Here is a 27,717-nt window from a genome sequence, read left to right as displayed (position 1 = left end):
CCTCCTTCTTCTTCCTGGTCCGTCCGTCCGTGCGTCCGTGCGTGCGTCCTTCCTCTGGCTGGTTGGCTGTGTGTGTGTGCGCTTGTTCTTGTACTTGTATGTCCGTCCGTACCTACATACTTACGTACGTACGTACGTACGTACCAACCGAGAGCTGCTTGAATGAGTAAGCGGCATCTGGAGAAAATCAGGACTCATCATTGCTGATCCACCCCCTCCTTCGTCGTTCGTGGCCATGGCCTCGGCCTCGGCCTCCTCCATCGTGGGCAGTCTGTCTAATCTGGCCTTGTCCACGGCCGTGGCCTCGGCCTCTTTGGGCGGGGGCGGCTCCCACTCGTCCCGCGCCCAGCCCCCGTCCCATCTGCTCCACTCCACTCATTCGCATCACCCGCACCATCACGCTCATTCCACGGGCACGCTGGGCGCCTCGGCCGGCCTGCATCCGCCGTCCCATGCTGCTTTGGCCTCGGCCGGGCCCACCTCCCACCCGTCGGCCGTGGCCACCGACCTGTTGGGTCCGTACGATTGGCAAAATGAGGACAATTTGTGCCGCTGGCGTGGCGTGTTCGTGAGCTCGCTGGAAAAAGTGTTGCGGCAAGTGCACCCGCAGTTGGTGGTGGATGAAGAGGCGCTCATCTACTTGGAGGATCTCATCCTCCGATTATTGGCCATGCTCACGTCCAAGCCCGTGCCCACATCTGTGCATGACATCGAGGATCGCGTGTCCAAGACTTTTCCCAGTCCCATTGACAAGTGGGCCATCGCCGAGGCTCAAGCCGCCATTGGCAAGGGCAAAAAAAAGTCCAGCCTCCTGCTTCCTGTGGACAAAGTCCATCCTTTGCTGCGTGAAGTGTTGCATAACCGCATGGAAGAGCCCGTGACGCTGTACTTGGTAGCCGTCCTCGAATACATTTCGGCCGATATCCTCAAGGTGAATATTGAGTACCACCGGCCATTCAGCCACCCTACCTGAATGTTAGACCCATGGATCCGATCCCCCAGTGTGGACCATCGTCCGATCATCTCCGTCCCCCAAATTAAACCGCCAATCGTGAGCGTGTATTAAAACCCGTCACCTAATGCGAGATTGATGTGTTATTTCCAGCTCTCTGGCAACTACGTCAAGAACTACCGTCACATGGAGATCACGCGCCAGGACATACAAGTAGCCATGTGTAGTGACAAGGTAAGACCCTCAGGGATGGGGGGCGAGTGACGCCTCCGTTTTGATAATGCCACTGTTGTGCTTCTTACTAAGACTGCTTTGACTTATGTTCCGTCTTTTGTCTCGACTTTTTTCCACGCATTCTAGGGCCAGGTAAAATCTGGGGAAAAGATTCATAAGCTGTAGTTCTTTGAATGTGTTTTGTAGTCTCTTCCGGTTCGAAAATCTTCCTGCCTTACTCTTGGTCTCTGCGTCCGTCCGTCACTCTGTCACTTTTCCTCTTTTCGTTGCCTATTACGACCCAAACCCCGATACTTTTCTGCCAACTTGAATCCAATTATGTTATAATTGTTAACGAGAGCTTTCATTTAGCATGTCCCGTCCATTCGGTTGCAATGTTGATGAGGCGATATCTAACCGTGTCAAGATGCTTTTTATAGGTCTTGATGGAAATGTTTCAACAAGAAAATGTTCTAAATCAAAATCACGAGAAGTCTCGAGATCACAAGAAGGCTCAACCGTACGATGAGGTCGTCAAAGACTTGATCATTGACGAGAAGCAGTATCTTCGAGACCAGCATATGATCACCAAAGTGTTTCGCGAGATCCTCCAAAAAGATTCAATTGGTAATCAGCAAGAGATTGATGCCATCTTCTCCAATATCATCGAGATCACAGAATTGACCGTCAACCTCATCAGTTCCTTGGAAGACACTCTCGAAATGACGGAAGAGGGCAATCCACCCATGGTGGGGCCGTGTTTCGAGGAACTGGCGGAAGCCGAAGAGTTCGACGTCTACATTAAATACACCAAAGACATCTTGTCTCCGGTATGTCGTCAAACTCTGTACAACCTCCTGCCCAAGCAATCGGATGCCCTCCGAACGTGTGGCAAAGGATTTCGAGAGGCCATCAAGTTCTATTTGCCCGAACTTCTGCTTGGTCCCATACATCATTGCTTCCATTACTTCAACTACATTGAGGTATTGTGGAATGCACTATGGGATGCAGTTGAAAATTGCAAGTCGAAATTTTCATTTTCTTCTTCTATTTTAAGTGGCTCATGAAATCTACACCGTCTAATGATGATCACACGACTCTGATGGGCGTGTCTTCCATGCTGACACCTTTAAAGAAAAAGCTAAACCAAGCGGTTCAACAAGCTGGTCCGATTGCCAAACGGAAAACCAGGTTTGATATTCCACCATCACCGCTTGCTTTAGGGCCGTAGTATCATTGAGAAAAATGAAAACCATTTCAGTGACATCATAAACAGATCAGTGACTACTCGGGTGTCCCGTCAACAGGCCTTTCAAACGTTGAAACGGCTTCAAGCGTCCATTCGGGATTGGGATGGCGAGGACCTGACCAATAAGTCATCTTGCTTGGTTCATGGTGAGTGGTTAGTTTCTGAGGTCCATCTACGTACATATCCTTCCTGACAATAAAATTCCTGTTTTAGAGGGCAAACTCCGCATTCTGCGTGATCTGAAGAAATCTCGGCAAGATCAACGCTACGTATTTCTTTGTGATGGCATTATCATCATATGTAAACCTTGCTCCAACAAACGGCGAGCCACCCCCGTGGGATCGGGAACCGAGTATCGGCTCCAAGAGAAGCATTTGATCTCACTCGTCGATGTTCTCGATCGTGAAGATGGTCCCAATGAGCACGAGCAATTCACTTTCGAGCTCACTCCCAGAGAGCGGCCACGCATTGTTTTCAAAGCCGAATCCGAAGAGGAGAAAAATGCATGGATGGCTGCGTTGGTCATGTTGAACACGAAACCCATGTTGGAAAGACTCTTGAATGTGATTCTCTCCAAAGAAGAAACCCAACATCCGTTGCGATTCCCACCTTCGGACAAGTACAAATTTGCAGAGCCGGATTCCACAGCGAATCTCGTTTTAGAAGAGAAAGAAAAGTCGAATGGCGTTCCTCTCATCAAGGTAAGAATCATTCGTATTTGATGATTTGTTTCAAAAGTTACTCTCGCCTCTTCTAAATTTTGCTATCTTCAGGGAGCTACTCTAGTCAAATTAGTAGAGCGACTTACTTATCATCTATACGCGGACCCTACATTTTTGAAGACGTTCCTCACCACTTACCGAAGTTTTTGTACCCCTCATGAGTTACTCGACCTTCTGATTGAGGTGAGATCGAATAGTTTTGTCAGTCTCTTTTCCATCATTATTTTATCAACCGGAAATGACACGACTTTCAGCGGTTTGAAATCCCTGAACCCGAATTCGCTAGTGATTCTGAATCAGATTCAGAGCACGGTGAGAAGAGCACCAAATTGCGGATCAATCAAGATTTGAAGCGGTTCCGCAAGGAATACAGTCAACCTGTGCAGTTTCGAGTACTCAATGTCCTGAAACATTGGGTGGACCAACACTTTTACGACTTTGAGCATGATCAAGAACTCCTCGAGAAGCTCAAAGAATTTCTCTCCACCATCAGTGGGAAATCCATGCGGAAATGGGTCGACTGCATCATCAAGATCGTGCAAAGAGTAAGCAACCAAAACTCGGCGTTGTTTTCTTATCAATGATCGATGTTGTTTCATCATTGGCATTTTACTCGTTCTTATAGCGCTCCAATGATGAAAAAGAAAAAGAGATAACATACTTCATGAAGTCCCCCCCGCCAATCGAGAGGCATTTGGAGAACTTGGCCGAAGAGAATGGCTGGCCCGAGATTCTCACCTACCATCCCATCGAGATTGCTCGTCAGCTGACCCTTTTGGAGTTCCAATACTATCGTGCTGTGAAACCATCCGAACTTGTGGACCAGGCCTGGACTAGAGAGGACAAAGACAAGCGAAGTCCTAATCTCTTGAAGATGATCCGGCACACTGTTAATGTAAGTGAACGTGACTCCGAAGGAAAAGACTGCTTTCTGAATGAAGAATGGACCACTAACCATGCTTTTTTACAGTTCACTAGATACCTTCAAAGACTCATTGTCGAGACAGAGAATATTGACGAACGTGTGGCTCTGGTTCAACGCACCCTGGAGATCATGGTGGTTCTCCAAGAGTACAACAATTTCAGTGGTGTTCTCGCCATCACGTCTGTCCTCAATAGTTGCGGGGTGCACAGATTGTCCCATACGAAAGACGTGAGAGATCCATCAACTGCCGTGTGAATGTGGCTTGCACCTGATTAACTTCTTGAAACCCATTTCAGCGAGTGCCCAATCATTTGCTGAAGTCGTTGGAAGAGGCGTCTCTCTACATAGAAGAACACTTCAAGCTTTATTGGGAAAAACTTCGATCCATCAATCCTCCATGTGTTCCATTCTTTGGACAATACCAGTCCAACATTTTGTTCTTGGAAGAGGGAAATCCAGATTTACTTCACAACACCGATTTGATCAACTTCTCAAAGCGCAGAAAGGTGGCAGAAATCATTTCCGAAATCCAGCAATACCAAAATCAGCCCTATTGCTTGGAAACCTATCCAGTGCTAAGGGTAAGAATTTGCAAGTTCCTTCGGAAACCGCCTACCCCTTTTTGTTTTATACTTTTCTAGTAGCAACAACTAATCAATTGACCACTTCCCAATTCAGACATTCTTAGAAACCTTGGACCCATTCCCGAGTATGTCAGATAGAGAAAGCCCCGATGATTATCTCTGGGATCGGAGTAATGAAATCGAGCCCAAGAACTTGGATCCAGCCATGAAGAAGAAGATTTTGGTGAGAACACAAAGAGTAGAGCAGTTGTATGCTCTCTGAAATCAAGAAGCTTTGGCTCTCGTAGTGAAGTTTCTTGCTTGTTTGGCTGGTTGCAGTGAATTTGGAGTTAGACACGAGTTTGAATAGATTCTGAATTCTTTTAGGAAGGAAAACCACGGTGGAAGGGCTTGAATTTGCGCTCGCCAGGTATCAAACCGAAGAACCTTCCGGGTAAAAGTCATCCCAATCCTCTGCCTAGGCTCAAACAAAATCATCATCGTCAATCCGAGACGGACGGTTCGGATTCACCTCTGACCTCGCCCATCTTCCGATCCTCTCCTCCCTCGGGCCCAAGCACCCCCTCAGCGCATCAGGTGAGATCGCCGGGTGATGCAGATCCCATCAAGATCCCGGTCATGCTTCCAACAAGTTGCACCTCCACGCCCGGAGGCGCCCTTCCCGCTTTACCACCGCAATCCACCGGGGGTTCCACGTCAAACAGTCACTTGGGCGGACCCCTTACCTCCCCTGGTTTGCCCTCCCATTTCACACCATCCATGGCACAGAGCATCCCTCCTCCTCTTCCCCCGAAGCCCCCGCCCAAGTTCCAACCCCCGGCTGTTCCACCCGCGGTTCCCAATCGCTCGTCGTCCTCGGGATCCCCGCCTCCACCCCCTCTTCCACCACGGAGAGACCAGCACGGAATTCGTGATAATGGGCAGTGGAGAGACCAACGACCGCTGATACAGCATTCCTCGCAACATCCACAACCGCTCACCCCCAAGCGTTGACGAAGACAAAATCAGGATTCGAACAGCTCAACCACATTATTTAATATTTTATTGATTGTTGTAATATTCTTCTAAGAATGAACGATATCTACATACAGGGGCCGGTCGAATTCTTTTGGTTTCTGGATCATTGTGAAATTTGAATATCCTGCTGTGTGGAAACTTAATAGTCCTTGTTTCCGCCTTAGTAAGATCGCACCGCTGGTGGCACCCAAGAGCACTCTTTAGCATCGAGGGTTTCGTCAATGACGGGTCGGTAGGTGAGAGTGGTCTCGCCTTCTCCGGAGACCTCTGAAAGGGTGTGCTTGCGCCAGTGCTTTTCGTAATCGACCTTATCCTGACCTTCCAAAGGCTTCTTGTAATCGTACTCGTCAATTCGGTCCTTGAAGTCCTCTCTGAAATTGGAACATTTTGATCAGGTCAAGACGTGGGGAAACATCTGGTGGGCTTATAAGTACCAACCTGGCGTGAGCACCACGAGATTCCTTCCTAGCCTCGGCGGAAACGATGGTTTGCATGGCATTGATCATGCAGTTCTGCAACTCCAAAGTCTCGACCAGATCAGAGTTCCACACGAGTCCTCTGTCGGAGGTCTTCAAATCGTCCATTTGTCCCCAAATGTTGCTCATCTTTTCGATTCCTTCTTGCATGACCTTTAAATGGGATAAGGTCATTTTGAAGCAAGTGGCATTCTAAGGCGACAACATCTTACTGTTCCGGTTCTGAAGACGGCGGCATGGTTCTGCATCGTCTTTTGCATGTTCAACCTCAAGTGAGCGGTAGGCGTGGCTCCGTCAGCGTATCGCAGCTTGTCCAAATTGGCCACAGAGGCCTCTCCGGCCGATGCCGAGAAGTCGGGCACCTTCTCCCCGGGTTTATTGTACTGGGCAATGGTTTTGGCGCAAGCTCGGCCGAAAACAACCAAATCCAACAAAGAGTTGGCACCCAATCGGTTGGCTCCATGGACAGAGGCGCAAGCCGTCTCCCCAGCCGCATAGAGGCCAGGAACGACTTCATCTTGTCCATTCTCGTATTTGATGACCTGCAAGCAACCGTGATCAAAACTAATCCGGTTCACCGTCAGAGCACCATCTACCGACGATTACCTGCCCTTGGTAGTTGGTGGGCACACCACCCATGTTGTAATGGACCGTGGGGAGCACAGGGATGGGCTCACGGGTTACGTCCACGCCGGCAAAGATCATGGCCGTCTCCGAGATTCCAGGCAGACGTTGAGCCAATTGCTCTGGGGGCAAATGGTGCAGTTGAAGGTGAACGTGATCCTTCTCAGGTCCACAGCCACGACCCTCTCGGATCTCAATGGTCATGGATCGAGACACGACATCCCGAGAGGCCAAATCTTTGGCCACAGGGGCGTATCGCTCCATGAAGCGTTCGCCCTCAGAATTGACTAGGTATCCACCTTCCCCACGGCAACCTTCGGTCATCAAGCAACCCGCACCGTATATCCCAGTGGGGTGGAACTGGACGAACTCCATGTCTTGATTAGGCAAACCCGCGCGGGAGACCATAGCGGTAGCATCACCCGTGCAAGTGTGGGCGGAAGTCGCCGAGAAATAGGCCTTTCCATACCCACCACAAGCTAGAACGGTGTTCTTGGCCTTGAAACGATGGATGGAACCATCCTCAAGACACATGGCGATCACGCCAACGCATTCTCCGCCTTCCATGATTAGATCCAAGGCGAAATACTCGATAAAGTAATTGCAGTCATACCTTTAACAATGGACACATTAGGAAGTACAAGGATAATAAGGCGCTGAGAGACGACTACAATGTTGATACCTCAAGCTTTGACCGTAGAGAGTATGAAGCAAAGAGTGACCGGTGCGGTCGGCTACACAGCAACACCGATGAGCTTGGCCACCCTTGCCAAATTGATACGATTGGCCACCAAAGGCTCGCTGATAGATCTTGCCCTCGGGAGTACGCGAAAACGGCATACCTAAATCCAAGCCACATGCATCAGAGAGGTCCAGTAGAAAAAGTGAAAGATCAGCTTACCGTAATTCTCCAACTCGATGACAGCAGCGGGTGCCTCCCGGCTCATGTAATGGATAGCATCTTGATCCCCCAACCAATCGGAGCCTTTGACCGTGTCGTACATGTGCCACCGCCAATCATCGGGCTCCATATTGCCCAAAGCAGCATTGATGCCTCCCTGGGCGGCCACCGTGTGGGATCGGGTAGGGAAAAGTTTGGTGATGACAGCCGTGCGGAAGCCCTCCTAATTCATGGCAAAACAATGCATGGCATCAATCTCAAGATGATTATTTCAAAATGGGTTGGGTGGAATCGCAGTCACATAGGCCCGGCCAAAACTTAAACATAAATATCGTCTTTATTGACAACAAATTTGCACACAAATCGCAAAACTTGGTCAAACAAAAGCATTGATGCGTTTTAGAGGGTGGTAACGCCTAATTTTGACCATTATATCAAGCAAGGTTATAAGAAAAGGGATAACCTCTCCGGCACTAGAATTTGAACTCATTTTAACTAGGGAGAAGATTCTTGCCTTTTCCACGCTGCCTCTTTGACTAGCATCTGGTACATCTCTAGTATTGCATGATAAAAAAAGAAATCTGAGGTACAGCAAAAATATTTATTACTAAAATAAATTTGATTACAAGATAGAGATCAGATTTCCTTGATTTTAAATTTCTTAAAAATGATAGAAAGTCAATGATTAAAAACAATTATCATTCATCTCCTGACAATTTACCCCATACTCCATGAAGCACATGAAGTTGCGCCTGGTTTTTTGAAGCAAAAGGACGTTACACAAACAAAACTGTGTTCCAACCTTTAACATACAGGGTGCGAAGTATGCGGCATTACACTTTAAATAAAAATCTAAGGTTCGATCCAGCTTATAAAATACTCAACCAATCGCAATAAAACTCGGGAATTGGATCAATTAGGAGGTAGATTATATACTCTATTCAATTTAAGTTCCATTTGTGTTTTGATCACTTTTGACAGACAAGGCCAACACATTCAAAGACTTTTTAAAGTAGACTTCAAAGAGTTATGTCAAAGGAATGGAAGGAATAAATAGGCAGGCAGTTGCTTTTATGTATGCAACCAACTTTGTACTTTCAAGTTAAAAGGGTTGGTGGAAAAATTTCAAGAATACTTCATTCTCACTATTCCTATTCCTTAAATTGATCCGAACTTGTGAATAATTTCAAATTGCAAAAATATCGATATTTGGCGCTAAAATGGCTGAAATTGCATAATTAATGGCAGAAAAGTATCAACTATTGTTGGTGAAGTTGCAGTTTGCCCATGCCACAAATTGGCGGAAAATTCAGGGACAGGCCAGTTTTTGGCAAATTTGCACAATTTACCAGATGCAAGTTTTGGCCGGCCCTACACATTAAAATATGAAGGAAAATGGTATCCGGGCGGGAATTAACCTCTCACGGGTATACCACTCGCATACCACTTGCAACGTGAAATAAAGATGACACGCCCAATTATTCAGATTGGAGGAATCACTTGATAGAGAGACTGAGGCATCAGACCCGTCAGTTACACTGAGGGTGAGGATGGAAAATGCGGTCGTGGGTAATCATAAAGACTGGCAGCACAAACGGATACGACGTTATCAACCTTAATATATGACATAAGTCATTTGTTACGTGGCTTTCCCTGAGCCGGCTCCACCCCTGGCTCTGGCTAGGCCCACCTACTCACGACCTGGTCAGTCTATGCACCCGCACCCCATGCCCGAAGATTCCAGACCCTACATCAGCTTGGGACCTTCCGCTGGTGGCCCAACCCGTGGGTAGAAATTATTCTCCACCAAATTGTGGGCGGTGTTACTTTTTTTAAACTTAACCTAACCTCACACGATATGGATAGTCCTTTTAATTCTCCTCTCCCTCCTGTCGTTGGGGACAAACAAACGGAGAAATACAAGAATATGCTCTAACATGCCTGACTTTAGCAAGGTATTTTTCGGTGAACAACTTGTTGCAACTCTATTCAAGCACCACAAATTCACAACCAACCCTTCTGAGCGATTTATCAAATTCTTTAAGGGAATAGTTGGAAACAATTTGGACATCCAAAAAGGGATAAACCCAGAGCTATATATTGCAAACTTGCAACATACCAGCGATTTTGCATCATCATCTTTTCCAATAAATTGTGCTAAAATACTAATGGTAACTTTAGAAAACATGACGATTTATTCACTAAAAACATGTGAAACTGTACTTTTCCTTGTGCTAGTTGTTTGAAACAACGATTGCAAACGCGTTGGCACGGTTTCAACCAAACAGTATACTATCTCCTGTGTACATTGAATAATCTCTTGATGAAGTCTGGCATTTTAGAGCGCATTTTCTCGTTTTCTACGTTTGTTTGTCCGCACAAAGCAGATGGCGCTGCATCCGCCCAATGCCAAGGACTATAGAAAGCCCTTGAAGTCTCTATTTCAACCTCATAACATTTAGCCACACATTTCAAAATGAGCACCGTCCACTCATCGGTGGAGAATAACGTTGATCCAGCCCGTGTGGCCCGTGTCACTCACCTGAACCAAGCCAAAGGCGGCTCGGAGTCCGGCACCACCCGCACCCACCACCACAGCATCGTAGCTATGATCCACCACGGGATATTCCCGCGAAATGGCGTCGCCTTGGACTTTGGCATCGCCCTGCCCGGACACGGTGAAGTGGAGGCCCCTTTGAGCGCTCAGCGCGGCTCGGGCCAAGCGGCCCGGCGTGGCCACGCCCGCTCCCCCGCACATCTTGGACAAGATGGACATGTTGAGCGTCTAAACTCTAGTTAGAAGAGAGCATTAGCACGGCATCACCATCAAGTTGGACCCCGGACATTTTGACTTACCTCTCTCTAGTGTGGGTGTGTTCGGCTTGGGATGTGGGATCGAATGAGATGCGATTTTGACTATTTGCGATGGAGTGCTGGATCTGAGTTTGAGACCTTCCCGTCCGTCTTTAGCGTGTTTCGCGTCTTCAATGCCTTTCTTGGCTCAAGATCGATCTGAGAACACAAGCCTACATAGACCAACCAACACTCAGATGAGACATGTAAGGCCACACTCAGCTAGTTGCGCTTATATAAAAGCACTCGCTAGGGGGCGTTGGCCATAATACGTCGGAGCCTGGACCTGGCCTGGACGCCTTCAGGGGCGGGTTGAGGCGTAGATGTAACCACGAGGCCAACTGACTGGGCCAATGGACCATCCTCCGGTTCATAGTTAGTGCTGGGTTAGGGGGTGTGAGGGGTGGGACCAAGGGTGCAATTTGAGGTAGCCATTTTCTGAACGAGGTTGCGTGATGGTCAGGGGAAAAAAATGAGACTTGGACCGGCCTGGCTGAGGGGCCCCCAAACAGGCCTGAGGTCCGTCCACGTCGCTCGGAGAGAGTGACGGACGGACGTAAATTGAAAATAAGCTTACTACGAGCCTGGGTCGGTAACTATATTGGACTGCCTGTCTGAACGAAGGGATTCCATCCACTCTCTCGATTTTCTTCACCAGGTTCTTTTAGGTGTGATGACCCTCAACATGGAGTTGGACGGTCGAGTTTAGGCCGCCAATGCATTGAAAGGACGCATAGAACCGAGATATCTGGTAAAAGTACGATGCTGTTGGCTATAGATGTCCATCAGACTAAGTTAGACAGGCCATTGGATAACCAAACCCATCATATGGGTCCTTCTCGTATTGGGTCAGGGCAGAAAATTTCATTCTTTTAGTCACCCTACACCCTGGATCCCGATGAAGCCTAGAGGGCAAAAAAAATGAGCCATACCAGTCTCGACTCTCAATCCCTTCGGATTTTATGTTCATGCTGAAAAATCTGACCCTCGATTGATGCAGCCCGACCTGCTCTTCAGCTTAATAGTTGCCATTCACCATTTGAAATGGAATAAGTCTAGATTTGCAGTGAATGAGCCAAATTTGTGCCAGCGGGCAAATTTGACTTCAAATCGGGGAATGCTATGCCATCACTGATTGTTGCCCTGGTCCCCCGGGACCCAATTGAAGTCCGTTTTACGTGGTACGTGGTGCAAGTCTATCGGAGCTACAGGCAATAGCCAAAGTGGCAACACTGACGTCATTTCTTGATTTCAGCTGACGCAGAATCTCCGTGTAATACAGTGTGAGTACTGAGTAGTGGAATAGTGCACGTCAGTCAGTCAGTCCACTTCTTCTTCAGGGTCAATAATAATGTGTCAATAATATCCATGGAAAGGCCGTTGGTCCTGCCCAGCATCATCGAGTTGAGAGCATCGCCGGTAGTCGTCCTCCTCGCTCAACGCCTGATTCCGGTCCCTGACTGAGCCCGGACCTGGCACGGCATGGATTTATTCCGCAGTGTCTTGGGCGGCGTAGGCGGGGGGTCGGGCGTGGCACCCGGCGCTCCGGGTGGCCCCCCTTCCTCGGCCGATACCATCGAGCGGTTAGTCGACCGCCTGAGCTCATCGACCCTGTTGGAGGATCGACGCGACGCCTGCCGGGCCCTCAAGGCCATGTCGCGCAAGTTCCGGGTGGAGGTGGGCGTCCAGGCCTTGTCGGCCTTGGTCGAGATCCTGGCCCACGGGGACGGCCAATCCTACGATGAGGAGATGCTCAGCTACGCCTTGGACACGCTCTGCAACATCTGCTCGCCCGACGAGTTCGAGGAAGAGGTGGGCCGGGCCGCCGAGCGCGAGCCGGCCGAGGGCGTGGGCGAACAGTTCACCGAGATTTATCTCAAGCAAGCGGTCAATGTCCAATACGCCTTGGACGCCTTGGGTGAGTTCGACTTCCGGATCCGTCGGCCCGCCGTCCGGTTATTGACGCACTTGCTGTTCAACAAGCCCCGTCAAATGCAAGACCTGATCTTGGCCTCGCACATGGGCGTGAGTCGCCTGATGGACGTGTTGGTGGACAACCGGGAGGTGTTGCGCAATGACGCCCTCTTACTACTGATCCAGTTAACCAAAGGCAATGCCAATCTCCAGAAGATCGTGGCCTTTGAGAACTGCTTTGACAAGCTCATCGACATCCTCAACATGGAGGGCTTGAGCGATGGCGGGATCGTGGTCGAAGATTGTCTTCGACTCATGTTAAACTTGTTGCGCAATAACGCCTCCAATCAGACCTTCTTCCGGGAAGGCAGTTTCATTCAACGGATCACGCCCTTCTTCGACTTGACGCTCGAGCCTGAGGAGATCGAAGTGGGCTGGTCGGCCCAGAAGGTGTCCAACATGTTGCATATGCTCTTGGTGGTCCGCACCCTCGTTTCGCCCGCCAACCCGTCCCACGTCACCACCAGTTGTCAACGCACCGTCCACCAGTGTGGTCTACTCGAAAAGTTGTGCTCGATCCTCATGGCCGCCGGTATTCCCTCCGATATCCTCACCGAGGCCATTAATGCCATCGCCGAGTCCATTCGAGGCTGCGCTGCCAATCAGGACTTTTTTGCCCTAGTTCAGGCTCCGGCCACGCCGCCTCGACCGGCCTTGATCCTACTCCTGATGTCCATGGTCAATGAGAAACAGCCTTTTGCGCTTCGTTGCGCGGTGTTGTACTGTTTCCAGTGCTATGTGCACAAGAATTCGAATCGACAGAACGAGATCATGCGCACCTTGTTGCCCGCTAACCAGCCGGCCAATAACGAAATCACGGCCGGGCAGTTGCTTTGCGGTGGACTCTTCTCCAATGACCGCCTCTCCAATTGGTTCTCGTCGGTGGCTTTGGCTCATGGCCTGGTGGATCAAGAGTCCATCAAATTAGAACTTCTCCGCGTGCAATTGTCCACGGCCAAGGGCACTGAGCCCGTGTCCATGATATCCCAGTGCTGTTACATTCTCCAGCAATCATCGCAAATCCAGACCCGCTTGGGCATCCTCATGCTCGTTTCCACGTGGATTCACAATTGCATCCCGGCCGTGACCACCTTGTTGGCCATACCAGAAGTGGTGCCATTCCTGACTGGACAAATCGGCTCCAACGAGCACGACGACCTTGAACGGCTGGGACAAGGGTTGTGCGCTTTTGTCTTAGGCCTGTGTATTCTGGATAACGACAATTCCGTGGCCAATAACACGCAAGACGATCTGTATCAGTTGATCGAAAAACGCATCGGCGGTGAGGTATTTTTGGATAAGCTGGGGGAGATTTCCAAGCACGAATCATACAATCGTGCTTTGAAACATCCACAGCCTAAGTGCGTGGATTCGAAGGATTTGCTCTTTGACCACCACTTTTGTCTTCAATTCAAGCATTTAGAGCACAGTATCATCTCGTTCCTGCATAGAAAGAAAGAGAACGATCCCCTGGTAGAGACCACAGAGAACAACGCAGCCTTGGTCCAACAGTTCAAGGAGCTGATCCGGGAGCAAGACCAGCGAATTAACGACCTCACCAAGGCCAATATCTATCTTCAAAGCGAATTGACCACGGCCAAACACCAGGTGGACGACCTAATCACGTCTTTGGCTACTTTAAAGGACCAGAATTCCGTGTTACGAGCCCAAAGCTCGCATACCAAAGCTGCCATACCCACCTCCGAAGTCATCAATACAAGCACTTCTCGGAATGGCCCATCCACGGGGTCCCAGAATGCCAATTTTGCCGAGGAGAAGCGCAAATTGGAGCATGAAGTGAAGATCCGGGACGACATTATTCAAGAGCTTGAAATGAGACTCATGACCGTGGAGAATGATCATTCAACATCTGGGGACCCCAAGCCATTAACGAATGGCCATGGATCGGAAGTAGAGGCGGAAATGGCGTTGCTCAAGACTCAATTGGAATCGTTGAGAGTCAATCTAAGTCAGAAAGAGGAGGACATTCACGACCTCAAGAGCCAAAGAGCGCCACCCCCTTCCATACCCATTGCCTCGAAAGAACTTGAGGCCATGAAGCTGGACGTGGAGACCCTCAAGGCCGAGCAGGACGATCTTTTGGTTTTATTGGCCGACCAGGACACCCAATTAGTCGCGTATCGGGCCCAGCTTCGCGCCTTGGGCCAAGTCGTGGATGAGGATGATTAAAATATTTCAATTATCTATCACCTTTGCGTTCCTTTTTCATAAGTTTTTGTATTGTCCGCCGTCATTTTATGAATAAGAGAAAAAAAAAACATTCCAACTCGAACCATTGGTTGCTTGCATTATGAAGCGGATGTGCCGGTGCCCTCAACGAGTACGCCCGAGGATTTCTTGTTCTCGTCATTGTCACCGGATGCGGGATCCTCCTTTTTGGGGCCGCCTCCCCCTCCGCCTCGAATCTGAATATTATTTTGAGCCATGTAATCGTTGATGCTCTTGCCTTTTTCCGTCAACTGCTTCTCCAACGTCTCCACTAATTTGGACATCTGGAAAAGAGATCAGCAAGTTTTTAGTTACTCCTTCAAACATGTCCCACTAGTTTGTTACCTTGTCTTTGTTGTTAAGGAGAGCGGGTGCGACTTGTCCCACATTGCGTTCCACGAGAACTCCGCCGATCAAACGGAAACATCGTCGATCCGCAGACACCTTATCCAAGGTCTCGAGCACTAATCTGCAAACAAAAAGATTCATTCTTGTTTCTTTTTGGTGGACTTCCTCATGCTACTGGGAATGGAATCCCCAGCCGTTCAGAATGAAAAAGTGATAGATCTCATTTACATTTCAACTCATATAATATCTGATCCACCCACGGATTAAAGTAGGTGGATCTGGCTAGCCCTTGAATGTAGGGTTGGTCTTGAATTTCAGGGTTTTTGAAGGCTGCCGGAATGCACAGTTCTCACAAACAAATCGCATCTTCAATCTCAAAGTTGAGAAGATTCAAGGCATTTTTATGTCAAGGGCTCATGAGTGGAAAAGAGATAAAGGTCTTTATTTACAATTTGTCACAATGCTTGGACGGCTCCCCAAAACTTGAAAATAATTGTTGTGTAAAATTGGGAACTAAAATTGGTACTCCAGCGAGCGAGTTATTTTGATTTGTCTGAGTCTCCGAGATTTAAAGAGTCAAATGTGAAAAAGTAAAGAACGAAATTGTTTCATGCTGATAATCAAAACCCAGTCCCTTGACAATCTCCAATCTCACTTCAACACCTATGCACCTATGCACCCTGCCACCTAACTGGGCAAGATCATGACTATTTTCAACTGCCGTTTGAGTGATAATAATCTGCGGGCCAACCAATGACTAAGCACGACAACGACAGCCATCTTGAAAGCGGAAGGAACCATTTGGCCATGGAATGGTCAGATGAAAACTATCAAATGGAATTCACCATTAAACGAAACAAATTGATTCTTCAATTTGGCAACTCAATCAATATCAGCTATGCCCCAACTAGCCGATGACACCGGTCCATACAACAAATGAGAAAGAGCCCGGCTCATGGGTCTTTGGAACTCACTTGTGTTCGTTGAGATCCATTTGTAGCTCTGAGAGTTTCGAGGCCAAAGTGCGTTGCTCGTTCCGCATCTTGTTGAACTGAGCGATGATCTCCTCTTGGGACTTCTTGCTCATCGCCGATGTCGAAGCCATGCTCATGCACGACCGCTCAACCCCGTTCACTAAGGCCAACCGATGGACGGGATACTCAGTGGTAGTCAGGGCGGGGCTAATATCGGAAGATATGAAAGGGGGACGGGACCGTGGATACTTGAGGCACCAGGAACAATGGACCGGCCAGGTGGGTGAAGCACTATGTATGACTCAGTCCGTCCAGTCCGTCCAGCCAGCAGTCACTCAGGCGTGTGTGTGGGACGAAAACACAGCGAGATCAGCTAGATCCCATCCACTGATGATCATTCAACCAGGGAGGACAATGTAAACACGGAAGGCGCCCAGGTGACCGGACTCATCAGAGTGGGCGAGGATAAGTGCCTAAATGTCTAGTCTGTAATCAAGGATCAAAGCAAAGAATTTGAATAGAGCATGAAAATATCTGAAACATGCTTAAAGGGCCAAAACAAATTAGATTTCATGCTATAGGGGGCTAAATCAAGACCGTTCAGTTCTTGAGCAAAGTTTGATTAAGCTCAGACTCGTCATCCTGATTTAAAGGGGACGACCAACCAGGGCTGCCATTGGAAAAAGCCGGTTGAAAATGCAGACTCAGCCGCGCGCTAAAGCCTTAACCCGATCCACGAATATCAAATGGATCTCTAAGCATGCTGAATCCTCACTTTACTCTACTCTAAAAAGGGAATCTTTCTTACGCCCATAGTATATAAAACTTGCGTCCGCTTTCGCTTCCATATGTGCCATTCGCCTTTTTCGACGAGAGCCCAACCCATCTCAGTTCAGACTACCATTAAAACGAATGATTGGCCATTGAAAGGTCGTCATCGGAGCGATCGGAGCCCATCCACTTGTACTCTTGATTGATATTACCCCGTCATGATTTAAGATTACTTATTCTAGGCAGCCCTGATCATCTGGGAAGACGGAGTTAGGACTTAGTCGGACTTGAGAGAACTGATGCCATCAAACAAGTTTTCCAAGTAGATCAATCAACTGCGGGAGGTTGCTACTATTAGGTTGCCCGAAAACTCCGGTAATTGAGACACCAGCAGTTGTTAAGCAAACGTGTGTGTATTCAAGTTTGAGCCCCAAGGCAATTCTACATTGCGGCAAGGAAAATCATGTATCACATTACTCTCGACCAGACGAAGACCCAGAAACTGTAATTTGTTTTCGTTCAGCAACCTCCCGTGATGTATTGGTAAAATTGTTTTGATGCGGATTGGATTGAGTGAGCCCAGGGTCAGTGGATCCCGTGGCGTTTCATTGACGACTGACTGTCCGCGAACAAGTCGAGCCCAGATCAGCCAAGAAGGGAATCGAACGAATCGAACCCACTCCGTGAGTGTATGTATGTATTCCAGTGGATTTCTTCCCATCGCCAGATGTGGATTGTCGTTGTGGGAGCACCGATAACTTCCGGTCAAGTCAGCATGTCCGTGAGATCACACCTCTGAAGCGTTGGCTTTCACAGTCCGGTCCACATCGCCCTCAGCCCCCCAGTGCCCCCATCATGTCCACGGATGGCGATCCCCTCCCGTTGAACTCCGGTGATTCCAACCCATTGCTGGACACGTTGGCTCCGATGCCTCTGGCCCCGGACACTGCTGATCCAGCTCGTGCTTCGGAGGTGGACTCGGTGGGGGTCCATCCCAACCCGGTTTCCCTCTCGGGTTCATCTATCTCGTCTCCCGCCAGTCCGGCATCGTCACCCTCGGACCCCCGGGTCAATGGCGGGTTGAGGCGCCGCAAGATCCGACGAAGGTAGAGGCCAGCCTCTGGGTTCGTTGATGAGCCTGCATTTATCTGTGGTTTTGATTTCAGCTTTAGATAAGGTTTGGGCCGGGTACTACCTACGAAACGACAGTAATTCTTTTCTCTGGGCGAAAAAGGAGCTGGAATCCGCATATATTTTAAAATGGGATTATTGCCAAGATCTAAAAAAAAACTAAACTGAGGCAACCTTTTAGGCAATGCCATTTTTGGCTACTTTCAAGTAATGTATCCCCAAGAAAGAAATTGTGCGCGCTTCTGACAACATTGAAGGTGTTTCAAATCTAGTTATATTGGCACTGTTTTGTTTTTTATTTCCAAGGCTTTAGAAACGGTTTACTTTTTTTGGGCAAAGTTTCCGGTAACGCCTTACTTTTTTTTTGGCCAGGTTTAGGTTGGCAACCAGAGGTCTTTGGTGAATCTTCTCCTGAGAGGAAATTATGCAGCCTGGTACATAGGGAAAAGGCTATTTTTTGTACCCTTAATAGTTTTGTCTGCAAAGGGCATATGTTTAACATCAACTCATTTGGCCACGATTGGCTCAAACGCAATGTCACGGTGTGATTTTGTCGTTGATTTTAATATCCAAAGACTTTTGAAGCCAATTCCGGCATAGGTTTAGGTTTCTGCACAACTTCTCATAATGTTTGAGTTAGTTAACGGGCAAAAGCCTTTATAATGTACTGTAAAACACCCCAAAAGAAGAAGAAAAAAACGGCGAAACATAACAAAAATAAGATAATAAGTTTTAAGAGTACACTAAGGTGCTCTTTCACACGAAATCATGTGCAAATGTATCGAGTAGTTGTTGAATAATGTGGCTTTAAAGGGCTCGTTTTTCAGTAAACTTTTTGCAAAATGTGTCATACCGCAATTTGCAAGACTTTTAATCAGAATCTTCATTACTAAATCATTACAGCAATCTCTCTGGTGATTCATCAAGTTTTGTTGTAATTCAAAGAGAATATTTCTCCCATGTATACACACTTTCAGAAAAAAGTTTCTCAAAAAATATTTCTTGAATTCTGAATCATNATATCCAAAGACTTTTGAAGCCAATTCCGGCTTTAGTAAGTGTTTTTGCTTAATTTAATAAACAACCTTATTCAAAGTCTTGCAAATTGCGATAAGGCCTATTTTGCAAAATGTTCACTGAAAAAAGAGCCTTTCAAAGCCACATTACTCAGTACGTATTACATTTTTGTTATATTTGATCTTCAACACTGTTTTATAGTGCATTATGTAGGTTCTTTTCCCGCTAACACAAATTTAAACATTATGAGAAGTTGTGTAGAATACCAAATCAATGCCAGATCTGGCTTCAAAACTCTTTGGATGTTAAAATCAACTACATCCGCCCAAAATGTTGCACGGTTTGTCCCTACAATAGCCGATATTTACCTACAAATCCAGATGAACAGTTAACTTTGTCACTGGGAAAATATTCATGGACTGGGCGGGAAGAAAGGACTTGTTCTATTTTTTCTCTGAAACTAAGTAGGAATCAATAACCATTATGTTAATTAGGCATTCCCATCCATTCATTGCGTCCTTTCAATTATTGGTTGTTCAAAAGAGCAATGAATACTCAAGGGTGCTTTATGTATAGACACATCGTTTCTGATGGCCAGTCGAATATTGGCAGACCCAAAAAGGATGAGCGCACCAAATACACAACGATTAAAGTTTTCCAATTATTATTTCGTAGATTTGGATTCCTTTTATATTTAGATGTCACCCTGCAGCTGAGAATTAGTGCCATAATATAGTTGGGTAGTATATCTGGTTTGCTCACAACCACTAGTTTCTAACCACAGTACATCCTAAAGTTCCTTGGGTGATTAAATAATATTTGAAGCGATTTCTTTGATTTGAAAAGTTATGTAATCACACTTCTGGGCTGTAATTGATCTAAATTAAGTTAAAATTCGAAGCCTTTAAGGGCTGAACATGATAGAGCTTCGTAACTGATATGATTTTCTTCTTGATATACTTAAGGTGTTTGTCAGAGAAGGCCTAGTCCAATGCACTGGCCTTAATTATTGAAACCGCCTAAAGAGATCGGATAGTAATGAAAGTCGGAGAACTACCAGGGCAGTCCTCTTTTTCCTGACATCGCTAAAATTTGGGCTTCTACTCATCGCTCAGTGCTTTTTGATGCGTCATACGTCTATCGCAATTACTAGGAAAGAAAATTTCTACTGAAGATATAAGGGCCATCCATGTCTGTTTGTACTAGAAATAAGCAGCGATGCACATATGTTTCATCAATGCTTGAAATCAACATTTAGTTGTTGCCAAGGATCACTCACATCGTTGGCGGTGCCAATTTTGACCTTATATTTGAAAGCAAGCAAAATTACCTAAAAGATAAAATGACCTGCTTCATAGATCGGACAAGGACTTCGGGGGTCACAGTGTAACACACTTGAAGGAAATATCCGCCGGTTTGGAAATTACAGAACCGTTTATTCCACCGTAAATACGTTCAGTTCGAACCCGCACACTTGACATATATTCAATCTGAAAAAGCCAACTAAAATTTGCGGGTTTTTCTTTTCTTTTTCATCCTTGAGTTTAACCTCCAAAAGTGCATCCGTCTCCAAATTTAGGATTGAGCAGGGATGTGCGACCTAAGGGTACATGAATCAGACATGTTTCATGTCGACGAGAACCATTCATTTCATTTAGAATCAACTCAGACTAAAGATCAATTCAAATTAATTCAATGAAGATTAATGGTGGAAACGGTAAACGGTTTCTTCTATTAGATAACCGTTAGCATGGGCATGCATTGAATATTCTAGAATATTCCCAACATTAAACAGAGAATCTAAACTCAAACCCAGCCCAATATCCTCGATCAATTAGTAATTGGGGCTCTCATTTTCAGAGTTTCCTCCTCCTCGTCGTCCTCGGTGGCTTCGTCGAGTTCAAATCGCGCCTCACCCACTCCTTCGAGTTCCACATCATCGGCAGAGGCCTTTGCCGATGCTGATGAGGACGAGGACAGAGGCTCAATAGATCATCAGGATCCTCCGAACCCTCGTCGACGATTGGCCATTGAAGATGCATTAAATCTACCCGTAATGAAAAAACCGAGCCACGCCCTCAAAGCCAGACCTCTACGTTCTCTCATGGAGAGGTAAGAGTTGAATTTGAGCAGAAGCATTGAAGTTTCGAGAGATTTGGTTCGCTCTTGAACGAAATTATTGGAACCTGTCCTCTCAGAGTCCGTTTGGAAAGAAACGCCAAAAAGGAATCTGTCACCTTTCTCTTTTCTGAGATTCCTTCTAATTAGCTCAGAAATCTGCTGACTTGATCAGAAGTAGTCTGGCCAAAGACGAGATAAATTGGACTGATTCAGACGAAGGATCTCTGATAACAAACCTGTCATTTCCCTTTAGAAAGGAAATGTGCAATGAAAAGGGCCTCTTTCACCGAGATTTGTTCTTGCCTCCAAAAGGATTCTTCTTTTTTGGTCCAATCATCGTTTCACAATTTCCTTATCAGGCACTGAAGCTGACAATTTCGATGTAATCTCTTGTCGCGAATCCTGGCATTGTGTTCTAATGATGATCTGTAGGATCTGTTCCATACAATCGCTTCTTTAAGCAAACGTAATGTTCCTTACCAATACCACGAGATCATTTTTCACTAATGCCAACGGAGAGCATGAGTAATTCTAATATTTAAATGATATCTTGTAGGAAAAGGAAAGTCATCTTAACCAAATTCCACGTTAATCCGTGCTTAGTTCCGTGTTATAGTACCACTCCTTCTATCCCAGGCAAGGGCAATTTATTCTAATCTCTGATTGCTTTTGGCTCCTCTGGCTTTTTTTTTGAAAGTGAAATTGTTGAGTGAACTTAAGAAAGCCCATCCCATATGTAAACTGATTCTTTCAACGTAATCCAACCTGAAATGTTTTATTCAGGCCACACCAACGAAATGCAAAATTTACTCAACTCATTCATGCTGGCATTAAGTTCAAACGAATTTGTTTTTGTCCAGTCTGATATTCGGGCTCCTTAATACTCCACACTCACTCCACTTTCCGACTAGTGCAACACTCAAGTATCTTTTTTTTGTTTGGTTGGTTGGTTTTTCACGGGCTTTTCTAACCGCTACAGGGAATGTAGTCCCCAGTACTATTAAAATGAAAAGTCATAATTCGTCTATTTATTGCCTTTCAATCTTTATATGATATTTAGTCTACCAACGAATTTGAGTCGGCAGACCGAGCTAGTCCTTGAATGTAGGGTTGATCTGGAATGCTATCTAAAAATTGGTCCAAGTCTGATTTGAGAGATGCTACCGGATCAACAAGGCCTACGTATTCCCTACGAATATTAGAGGGAAGCAAATTAAACAATGAAGGAGCCCGAGAAAGAAGAGATATGGACTTCATTGTTCGAACTAGCCTGGATTCTCGAGGACTTGAAGGTGCTCTCAAAACGCACATTAAGCCTCTACGGTCACTACAATTGACCCTTAATCCTGGGTTGGGACAAAGCTCATGGATGCTTTTGAAGGCGCAAAGTATCAGATACCTTTCGTACCTTCTTTGAACACTGTACAGTCCCAACTTTTTTAGTTCCAAATGGGTGAAGCATATTCAAGATGTGGCAGAACAATCGACTTGTACATAGTTAGCATCCTGATGCTATCTCTGGACTTAAACGTGCGATATATCCAACCACATGTTTGAAAAGCCTTACCCACCTTCAACTGGATATGCTCATCGAACTTTCCATTACTTTGGAGAACTACACCTAGATCTTTCATAGATGAGACCTGCTCAATATCTTTACCTCCATTATCTACGAGTGGAGTATTTAAAGGAGTTGACCCAAATGTCATTGAGCGGACTTTCATTCCTTTTAGGGCCATATTACTCTCAGTTACCCAAGAGTAGATTTGATCTAAGTCCTTTGCAAGGCTACTGGAATCTTGCCCATTCCTACCAGAAACTAACTTTGTATCGTCAGCATAAGAAGAGAGACTGGCAGTAATACTAAGCTTTTGAAGCGGGGCAACGAATATTATAAACAGGAGGGGCCCTAAGATCGAACCCTGTTAACATGAAATATTTTTTTAAATAAAGATAACTAATGAATCCATCGTGATTTCACAATCATCAATCTTTTCAAGTTTTTATTTAAAGAGTGTGTCAAAAGAAATGGACCAGATATAAATTGGGTTTGGAATCATTGTTATAGACATAATTTGAAGTATTTTCGCATTTCTATCCCTAACATTTTAAAATCCCTTTAGATCTCAGGTAAATCAGATTTTATTGCATACACGAATGAACTCTAGACCATACCACTTCAAGGGGCTTTTTAAAGGGGGGGGGGGGTCAAAAATTTGTAGTCATCGCAAACTTTTGGACCGTCTCATTTACGAATTCCAATTCAATTTAAAGCGGTGAAAAATTCTGGCGCTTGGCCAGGATACACATTAATGTCCCAGAATCTCGTTCGAATTTTTGTTTATTGTTTGTAATCACTTCAGCATGATATAAAGTACGTTACATTGAAATAAAATGCGTCATTAAAAAAACGGAAAGAATGAAAAGTTATCGAAGATGCTCACTTCGAAACATCCTTGGGCCTCAAGAGAATGATAAGCACGTTAATTCTTTTAGACATGTTTTTTGACCAGTCTTCGTTGAAGAGTGTTGGTTGGAAATATTATTCATTTCAAAGCATATAATGTTGTTAATGTGTAAGGATAGATAACCTTCTTATTCATTACATCAATTCAAGTATAAACAAGATGTCCGAAAACTAAGGGTGTTCCATTATATTCCCAACACCCGATACAGTAGGTTCACGATGGATTCAAGGTGTAATACTCATTGATTTGGGATTGTAAATTGTGCGAATTTTCCATCCCGGAATCGGGACATCCTTGTTCAGAGTGTGAAAACATGGAACTGGAATTTCCCAGAAGGGTGAGATTCCCCGAACCAAGCCGTAATTTTGACATTACGACCATAGGGAAACCTTGGAACCCTGTCAATTAATTAAGCTTTAGCCATTCTAGTAAGTTAGTTAGTCTTTACTCTCAACAACGTAGAACATCGAGTGACCCACTTTTAGTCTTTTGAAAACTTTACCCTCGTTTTTTCCTTAATGAAGTGGAATGGTTTAGCACTCTTTTCCTCAAGTTTTCATGCCCCTTCTCACCTCTTCACCAGAGAGATGTTTGCCAAGTCCGCTCTTTTCCGTGACCAATTCATCGGTTCTTCTTCATTAGTGGAACGATTTGAGTTATCCTACGAGCTCTCCGGCCACATGGGATGCGTCAATGCATTGGACTTTAATGAAACCGGAACCCGACTTGCATCCGGTTCTGACGATCTCGACGTCTTCATTTGGGATTGGGAACGACGTCGTCCGGCTTTTTCTTTCAATTCCGGCCATCGAGCCAATGTTTTTCAGTCCAAATTCCTCCTTTTCGCCGGCGATACCCACGTGGTTACAGCCAGCCGAGATGGCCAAGTGCGGCTAGCCGAATTAAGTGCCACGGGCACGTGCAATCAAACCCGGAAACTGGCCCAACATCGTGGACCCTCGCATAAGCTCACCTTACTACCTTCTCAGCCCCACACTCTACTTTCTGGGGGCGAAGATGGAGCCGTAATCCATATCGATGTGCGCGAACCCAAACCGGGTCGGAAGCTGTTGGTGCAAAAGAAGAACGAGAAAATGGTCCCTATTTATAGTATCGACTCGAACAAGGCTCAAGATGAGATCTTTTGTACCTCTGGGCGTGATCAATACATTCGTCTGTTTGACCGGAGGAAGCCCTCGAGTGCGCTCAAGGAGTTCTGTCCACATCATTTGGTGAGTCAATGGGCTGTTATGGTACTTACTTTGAATCGTCGACGAGTACTACGTACACTGCTACGTTCAAAGACTTCTCGGGTTCAACTGAATCTTTCAGGGGGAAGAATCTAATTGATTTTTTTTTTTTTTTGAAATGTTCAATCAAAGAACATTTTTTTACGTGACTGATTGCCTAAACCCAAGTTTGTTTTTATGAGCCAGGCTCTAAATCTTGAAGTACAAAATTGGAAAGTGTTATCTTCAAAATATTTCTTTCCAGAACGGCGATAGCTCAATGAAGACCAACGTGACTTGCGCCGTTTTCAGTCGCGATGGCTCCGAAGTGATCGGCTCTTACAATGATGAAGATATTTATTTATTTGAAACAGAGCATTCAAATCGGGCGGACTTTGTGAAGCGGTACCAAGGCCATCGGAATAGTGCAACAGGTGATAGCCATGAACAATTATGTTGGTCCAATCAAATCACCCTCTTTTACATACCTCTTCTATAGTGAAAGGCGTCAAGTTTTATGGGAACAATGACGAGTACGTAATATCAGGTTCGGATTGTGGACATATTTTCATTTGGAGTAAGGAGCAAGAGAGCATCGTTCACGTGATTGTGGATGCCGATGAAAAGGGCGTGGTAAGTGTCACTATGTTAAATGCATGATAGTCATTGGAAAATAACCATAGATCTCGCTTGCTCATTCTTAGGTCAATGTGCTGGAGCCTCATCCTCACTTACCGGTTTTGGCCACATCAGGTCTGGATGATGAAATTAAAATCTGGTTACCCACATCCAAGAATCTCGTTACCCAAGAGACCATCGCCAAGGTAAGAAATTGATTATTGGACAGGAAGAATGTTCATCTTCGACGCTTCGCAATGCATTTTTCCATTCCGCTCTCTTTGTTTCCTTTTGGCACTCAAGATTGTGATAAAAAACCTGCGGGAGAGAGAAGACAGCAATACTGTACACGAAGTGGATGGAGAAATGCTTATGGAAATTTGGCGACAAATTCAGCGTAATCGAGCGGCTCGGGTGAGGAATGAGTCTTTGTAAAATTGGAAATCAGGTGTCTTTCATAGCGACACGATTATTTTCATATGCTCTTCTTTAGCATCGGGAAGGGAACTTTGAAAGTTCCACAGATGACGACGAGGATGATGAGGATGAAGGGACGGGAACGGGAGTTCAATGCCCAACTTCTTAAATCAACTCAAGATGCATTCCATCGCTAAATACATATGAATAAGTTTGTTCGTTTTAAGCTATGGGATGCTTAAGCGTACACTATTTTTTAGAGCTACTACTTTCCCCATTATCATGCCAAATATACTTATGTCTCAAAGATGTCATTCCCTTGTCATATTTTCAATTCTATCTTCACTAAAGAGTAAGTATAACTACAAAGATATAAAATAAAAGTAATGAAGTGCTATTCATATATCTAACCAACTCCATCATTTATTTGCCTTGAATACACCCGAGATCTATTGTGGCGGTGGCAACACCAGCAACACCATAATTTGGATTGCAAATGGATATCGTCGTTTCTTGAGACTTCTCGGATTCTTCGGAGCCCTGGAAATTGTATGCTTGAATTACCACCGGAACATTCCGATTCAAGGACCCAAATCAGCACAGTCGATATCTAAAAAAATGTTTGGCTCTATTGAGTAGCCAATGAATTAGAAAAAATGAATCAATTTTTGCCTTTTTCTAACCGTCGCTTTAGTATAAAAATGAAATGTTTAAAATGTCTACTTGCATTTGTATCATATCTGATCCACCAACGGATTAGAGTTGACAGATCTGGCTTGCCCTTGAATTTAGGATCCATTTGAAACTTTGAACGAACTTGTATAGGGCCCCGTTTTTAAAGTGATTGCCTCGGAGGTCACGTTATGGACCATATAGTCTTAGGTATGGACGTTGCTGCTCAATATGAAAACTCTCTGGCTCGTTCGGATTTTCACACTGGACAACGTGCATGCACTACTTAGAGGTAAGAGCTTTTAAAACCGGACCTCAAATCTAACGATGAAACTGCTACCATATCATCACGCAATCAGTATTAAAATCCAACCCAAACCTCTCAGTGAAGCTGCGTGATTTTGGGTCGTATCTAAGACTATCGTACATTCGCTAAACCTTCTTGATAACTCTTGCCAAGTTTGCCCAAAAAATCCCCGTTTCCTGACGAAATTAATGGAAAAAGTGAATATGTCTTCGACGACGCTGGAGTCCAGTTTTTTCCAACTCAATTCCGGCAAGTTTTCGAAAATCGAGTAAATGACTCGAGTGCAGACTCGAATCCGGACTCGCACCAACACGTTATTTTACCACTTGTTGCGTAAATCTTTAACAAGTCAGAGTTTGAAGCTAGGGACTCTAATGGGAGATTACACTTGGTCTTTAACATTTGATATCCCTCTCAAAAGCAACAATTTCCAGAAATAAATTAATGAGACATTTATCAACAAAAATCTAGCCTGCTAATTTCATGTCCCTGATAACAATGCCAAATAGCTTTTAAGTCACTTGGGAACTTGCATGCCCTAGATATCCAACTAGGTCGCATTTTAGAAATGCATTGTTTTGCTTTAGAGAGAGGCTTTCGGAATCAGTCCCAGTCATAACAGCGAAAACATGTTGGAAAATGATAGCATTCATTCATTCATGCCTGGCTCCTCTAGTACTGCATGTAATGCTAAAAGGTGAAATTACGTCGCTTAATATTACAAAAGCTGGAACTTGTGTCGAGTAGGCTTTACCACGCATTCCATTTTCTTTCAAGTGAAACAGACCGTAAGCTGCTACAATTAAGCATTTTAATTTTCAGCTTGATCGAACAACTGGATCAAAAGTTATACCCTCACAAAGCGGAGAAGATAACGAGACACCGACAGGAATGAACAAGCCAAAGCCCTCTTCTTGTAATCAAT

At 45.5% G+C, this 27,717-nt stretch overlaps 5 protein-coding genes across 6 annotated transcripts; 3 read left to right on the top strand and 2 right to left on the bottom strand.

The window, feature by feature from the left end:
* Positions 1 to 97: 97 nt before the first annotated feature.
* LOC131890563 (protein son of sevenless-like) lies at positions 98 to 5,738 on the top strand. The gene is made up of 13 exons (XM_059239932.1): positions 98 to 931; positions 1,106 to 1,186; positions 1,606 to 2,148; positions 2,223 to 2,356; positions 2,427 to 2,560; positions 2,628 to 3,115; positions 3,188 to 3,319; positions 3,391 to 3,681; positions 3,762 to 4,031; positions 4,107 to 4,289; positions 4,358 to 4,642; positions 4,740 to 4,868; positions 5,012 to 5,738. Exons 1-13 carry the CDS (start codon positions 236 to 238, stop codon positions 5,636 to 5,638), a joined length of 3,993 nt encoding a protein of 1,330 aa, XP_059095915.1. The 5' UTR covers positions 98 to 235; the 3' UTR covers positions 5,639 to 5,738.
* On the bottom strand, positions 5,671 to 10,698 carry LOC131890568 (succinate dehydrogenase [ubiquinone] flavoprotein subunit, mitochondrial-like). The gene is made up of 8 exons (XM_059239938.1): positions 10,520 to 10,698; positions 10,206 to 10,455; positions 7,664 to 7,886; positions 7,445 to 7,604; positions 6,745 to 7,375; positions 6,351 to 6,680; positions 6,101 to 6,291; positions 5,671 to 6,033 (listed from the first exon to the last, which is right to left on the bottom strand). Exons 2-8 carry the CDS (start codon positions 10,437 to 10,439, stop codon positions 5,823 to 5,825), a joined length of 1,980 nt encoding a protein of 659 aa, XP_059095921.1. The 5' UTR covers positions 10,440 to 10,455; positions 10,520 to 10,698; the 3' UTR covers positions 5,671 to 5,822.
* Positions 10,699 to 11,815: 1,117 nt separating this feature from the next.
* Positions 11,816 to 14,783, top strand: LOC131890565 (general vesicular transport factor p115-like). The gene has a single exon (XM_059239935.1). It carries the CDS (start codon positions 11,999 to 12,001, stop codon positions 14,678 to 14,680), a length of 2,682 nt encoding a protein of 893 aa, XP_059095918.1. The 5' UTR covers positions 11,816 to 11,998; the 3' UTR covers positions 14,681 to 14,783.
* Positions 14,709 to 16,451, bottom strand: LOC131890577 (prefoldin subunit 2-like). The gene is made up of 3 exons (XM_059239950.1): positions 16,042 to 16,451; positions 15,065 to 15,188; positions 14,709 to 15,003 (listed from the first exon to the last, which is right to left on the bottom strand). The coding sequence occupies exons 1-3, from the start codon at positions 16,176 to 16,178 to the stop codon at positions 14,800 to 14,802; spliced, it is 465 nt and encodes a 154-aa protein (XP_059095933.1). The 5' UTR covers positions 16,179 to 16,451; the 3' UTR covers positions 14,709 to 14,799.
* Positions 16,452 to 17,417: 966 nt separating this feature from the next.
* On the top strand, positions 17,418 to 26,127 carry LOC131890570 (DDB1- and CUL4-associated factor 8-like). Of its 2 annotated transcripts, none has more exons than XM_059239940.1 (8): positions 17,418 to 17,918; positions 20,821 to 21,072; positions 24,133 to 24,781; positions 25,044 to 25,212; positions 25,278 to 25,411; positions 25,483 to 25,602; positions 25,700 to 25,827; positions 25,890 to 26,127. In XM_059239940.1, exons 1-8 carry the CDS (start codon positions 17,668 to 17,670, stop codon positions 26,008 to 26,010), a joined length of 1,824 nt encoding a protein of 607 aa, XP_059095923.1. In that variant the 5' UTR covers positions 17,418 to 17,667; the 3' UTR covers positions 26,011 to 26,127. The 2 variants fall into 2 exon arrangements, with proteins under 2 accessions (XP_059095923.1, XP_059095924.1); XM_059239941.1 differs by having other exon boundaries at positions 17,421 to 17,918; positions 25,700 to 25,810.
* The last annotated feature ends 1,590 nt before the right edge of the window (positions 26,128 to 27,717 follow it).

The sequence above is a fragment of the Tigriopus californicus genome, chromosome 11 (assembly GCF_007210705.1).
Source record: "Tigriopus californicus strain San Diego chromosome 11, Tcal_SD_v2.1, whole genome shotgun sequence".
NCBI lineage: Eukaryota > Metazoa > Arthropoda > Copepoda > Harpacticoida > Harpacticidae > Tigriopus > Tigriopus californicus.
Note: the sequence above shows the minus strand (reverse complement) of the source record. Positions and strands in the feature narration are given on the sequence as shown.

Bases quoted from the DNA above. Each gene is read 5' to 3' on its own strand.
- LOC131890565 (XM_059239935.1), top strand. From the start codon at position 11,999: ATGGATTTATTCCGCAGTGTCTTGGGCGGCGTAGGCGGGGGGTCGGGC.
- LOC131890577 (XM_059239950.1), bottom strand. From the start codon at position 16,178: ATGAGCATGGCTTCGACATCGGCGATGAGCAAGAAGTCCCAAGAGGAG. The intron at 15,189-16,041 runs GTGAGTTCCAAA...TTTTGTTTGCAG, and splicing joins ATGGATCTCAACGAACACAA to ATTAGTGCTCGAGACCTTGG. The intron at 15,004-15,064 runs GTAACAAACTAG...TCTCTTTTCCAG, and splicing joins TCCTTAACAACAAAGACAAG to ATGTCCAAATTAGTGGAGAC.
- LOC131890563 (XM_059239932.1), top strand. From the start codon at position 236: ATGGCCTCGGCCTCGGCCTCCTCCATCGTGGGCAGTCTGTCTAATCTG. The intron at 1,187-1,605 runs GTAAGACCCTCA...TGCTTTTTATAG, and splicing joins TAGCCATGTGTAGTGACAAG to GTCTTGATGGAAATGTTTCA. The intron at 3,682-3,761 runs GTAAGCAACCAA...TCGTTCTTATAG, and splicing joins TCATCAAGATCGTGCAAAGA to CGCTCCAATGATGAAAAAGA.
- LOC131890568 (XM_059239938.1), bottom strand. From the start codon at position 10,439: ATGTCCATCTTGTCCAAGATGTGCGGGGGAGCGGGCGTGGCCACGCCG. The intron at 6,292-6,350 runs GTAAGATGTTGT...TCCCATTTAAAG, and splicing joins CCGTCTTCAGAACCGGAACA to GTCATGCAAGAAGGAATCGA. The intron at 6,034-6,100 runs GTTGGTACTTAT...TTCCAATTTCAG, and splicing joins TCTCGTGGTGCTCACGCCAG to AGAGGACTTCAAGGACCGAA.
- LOC131890570 (XM_059239940.1), top strand. From the start codon at position 17,668: ATGTCCACGGATGGCGATCCCCTCCCGTTGAACTCCGGTGATTCCAAC. The intron at 17,919-20,820 runs GTAGAGGCCAGC...TCTCATTTTCAG, and splicing joins CGCCGCAAGATCCGACGAAG to AGTTTCCTCCTCCTCGTCGT. The intron at 25,828-25,889 runs GTAAAATTGGAA...GCTCTTCTTTAG, and splicing joins CGGGTGAGGAATGAGTCTTT to CATCGGGAAGGGAACTTTGA.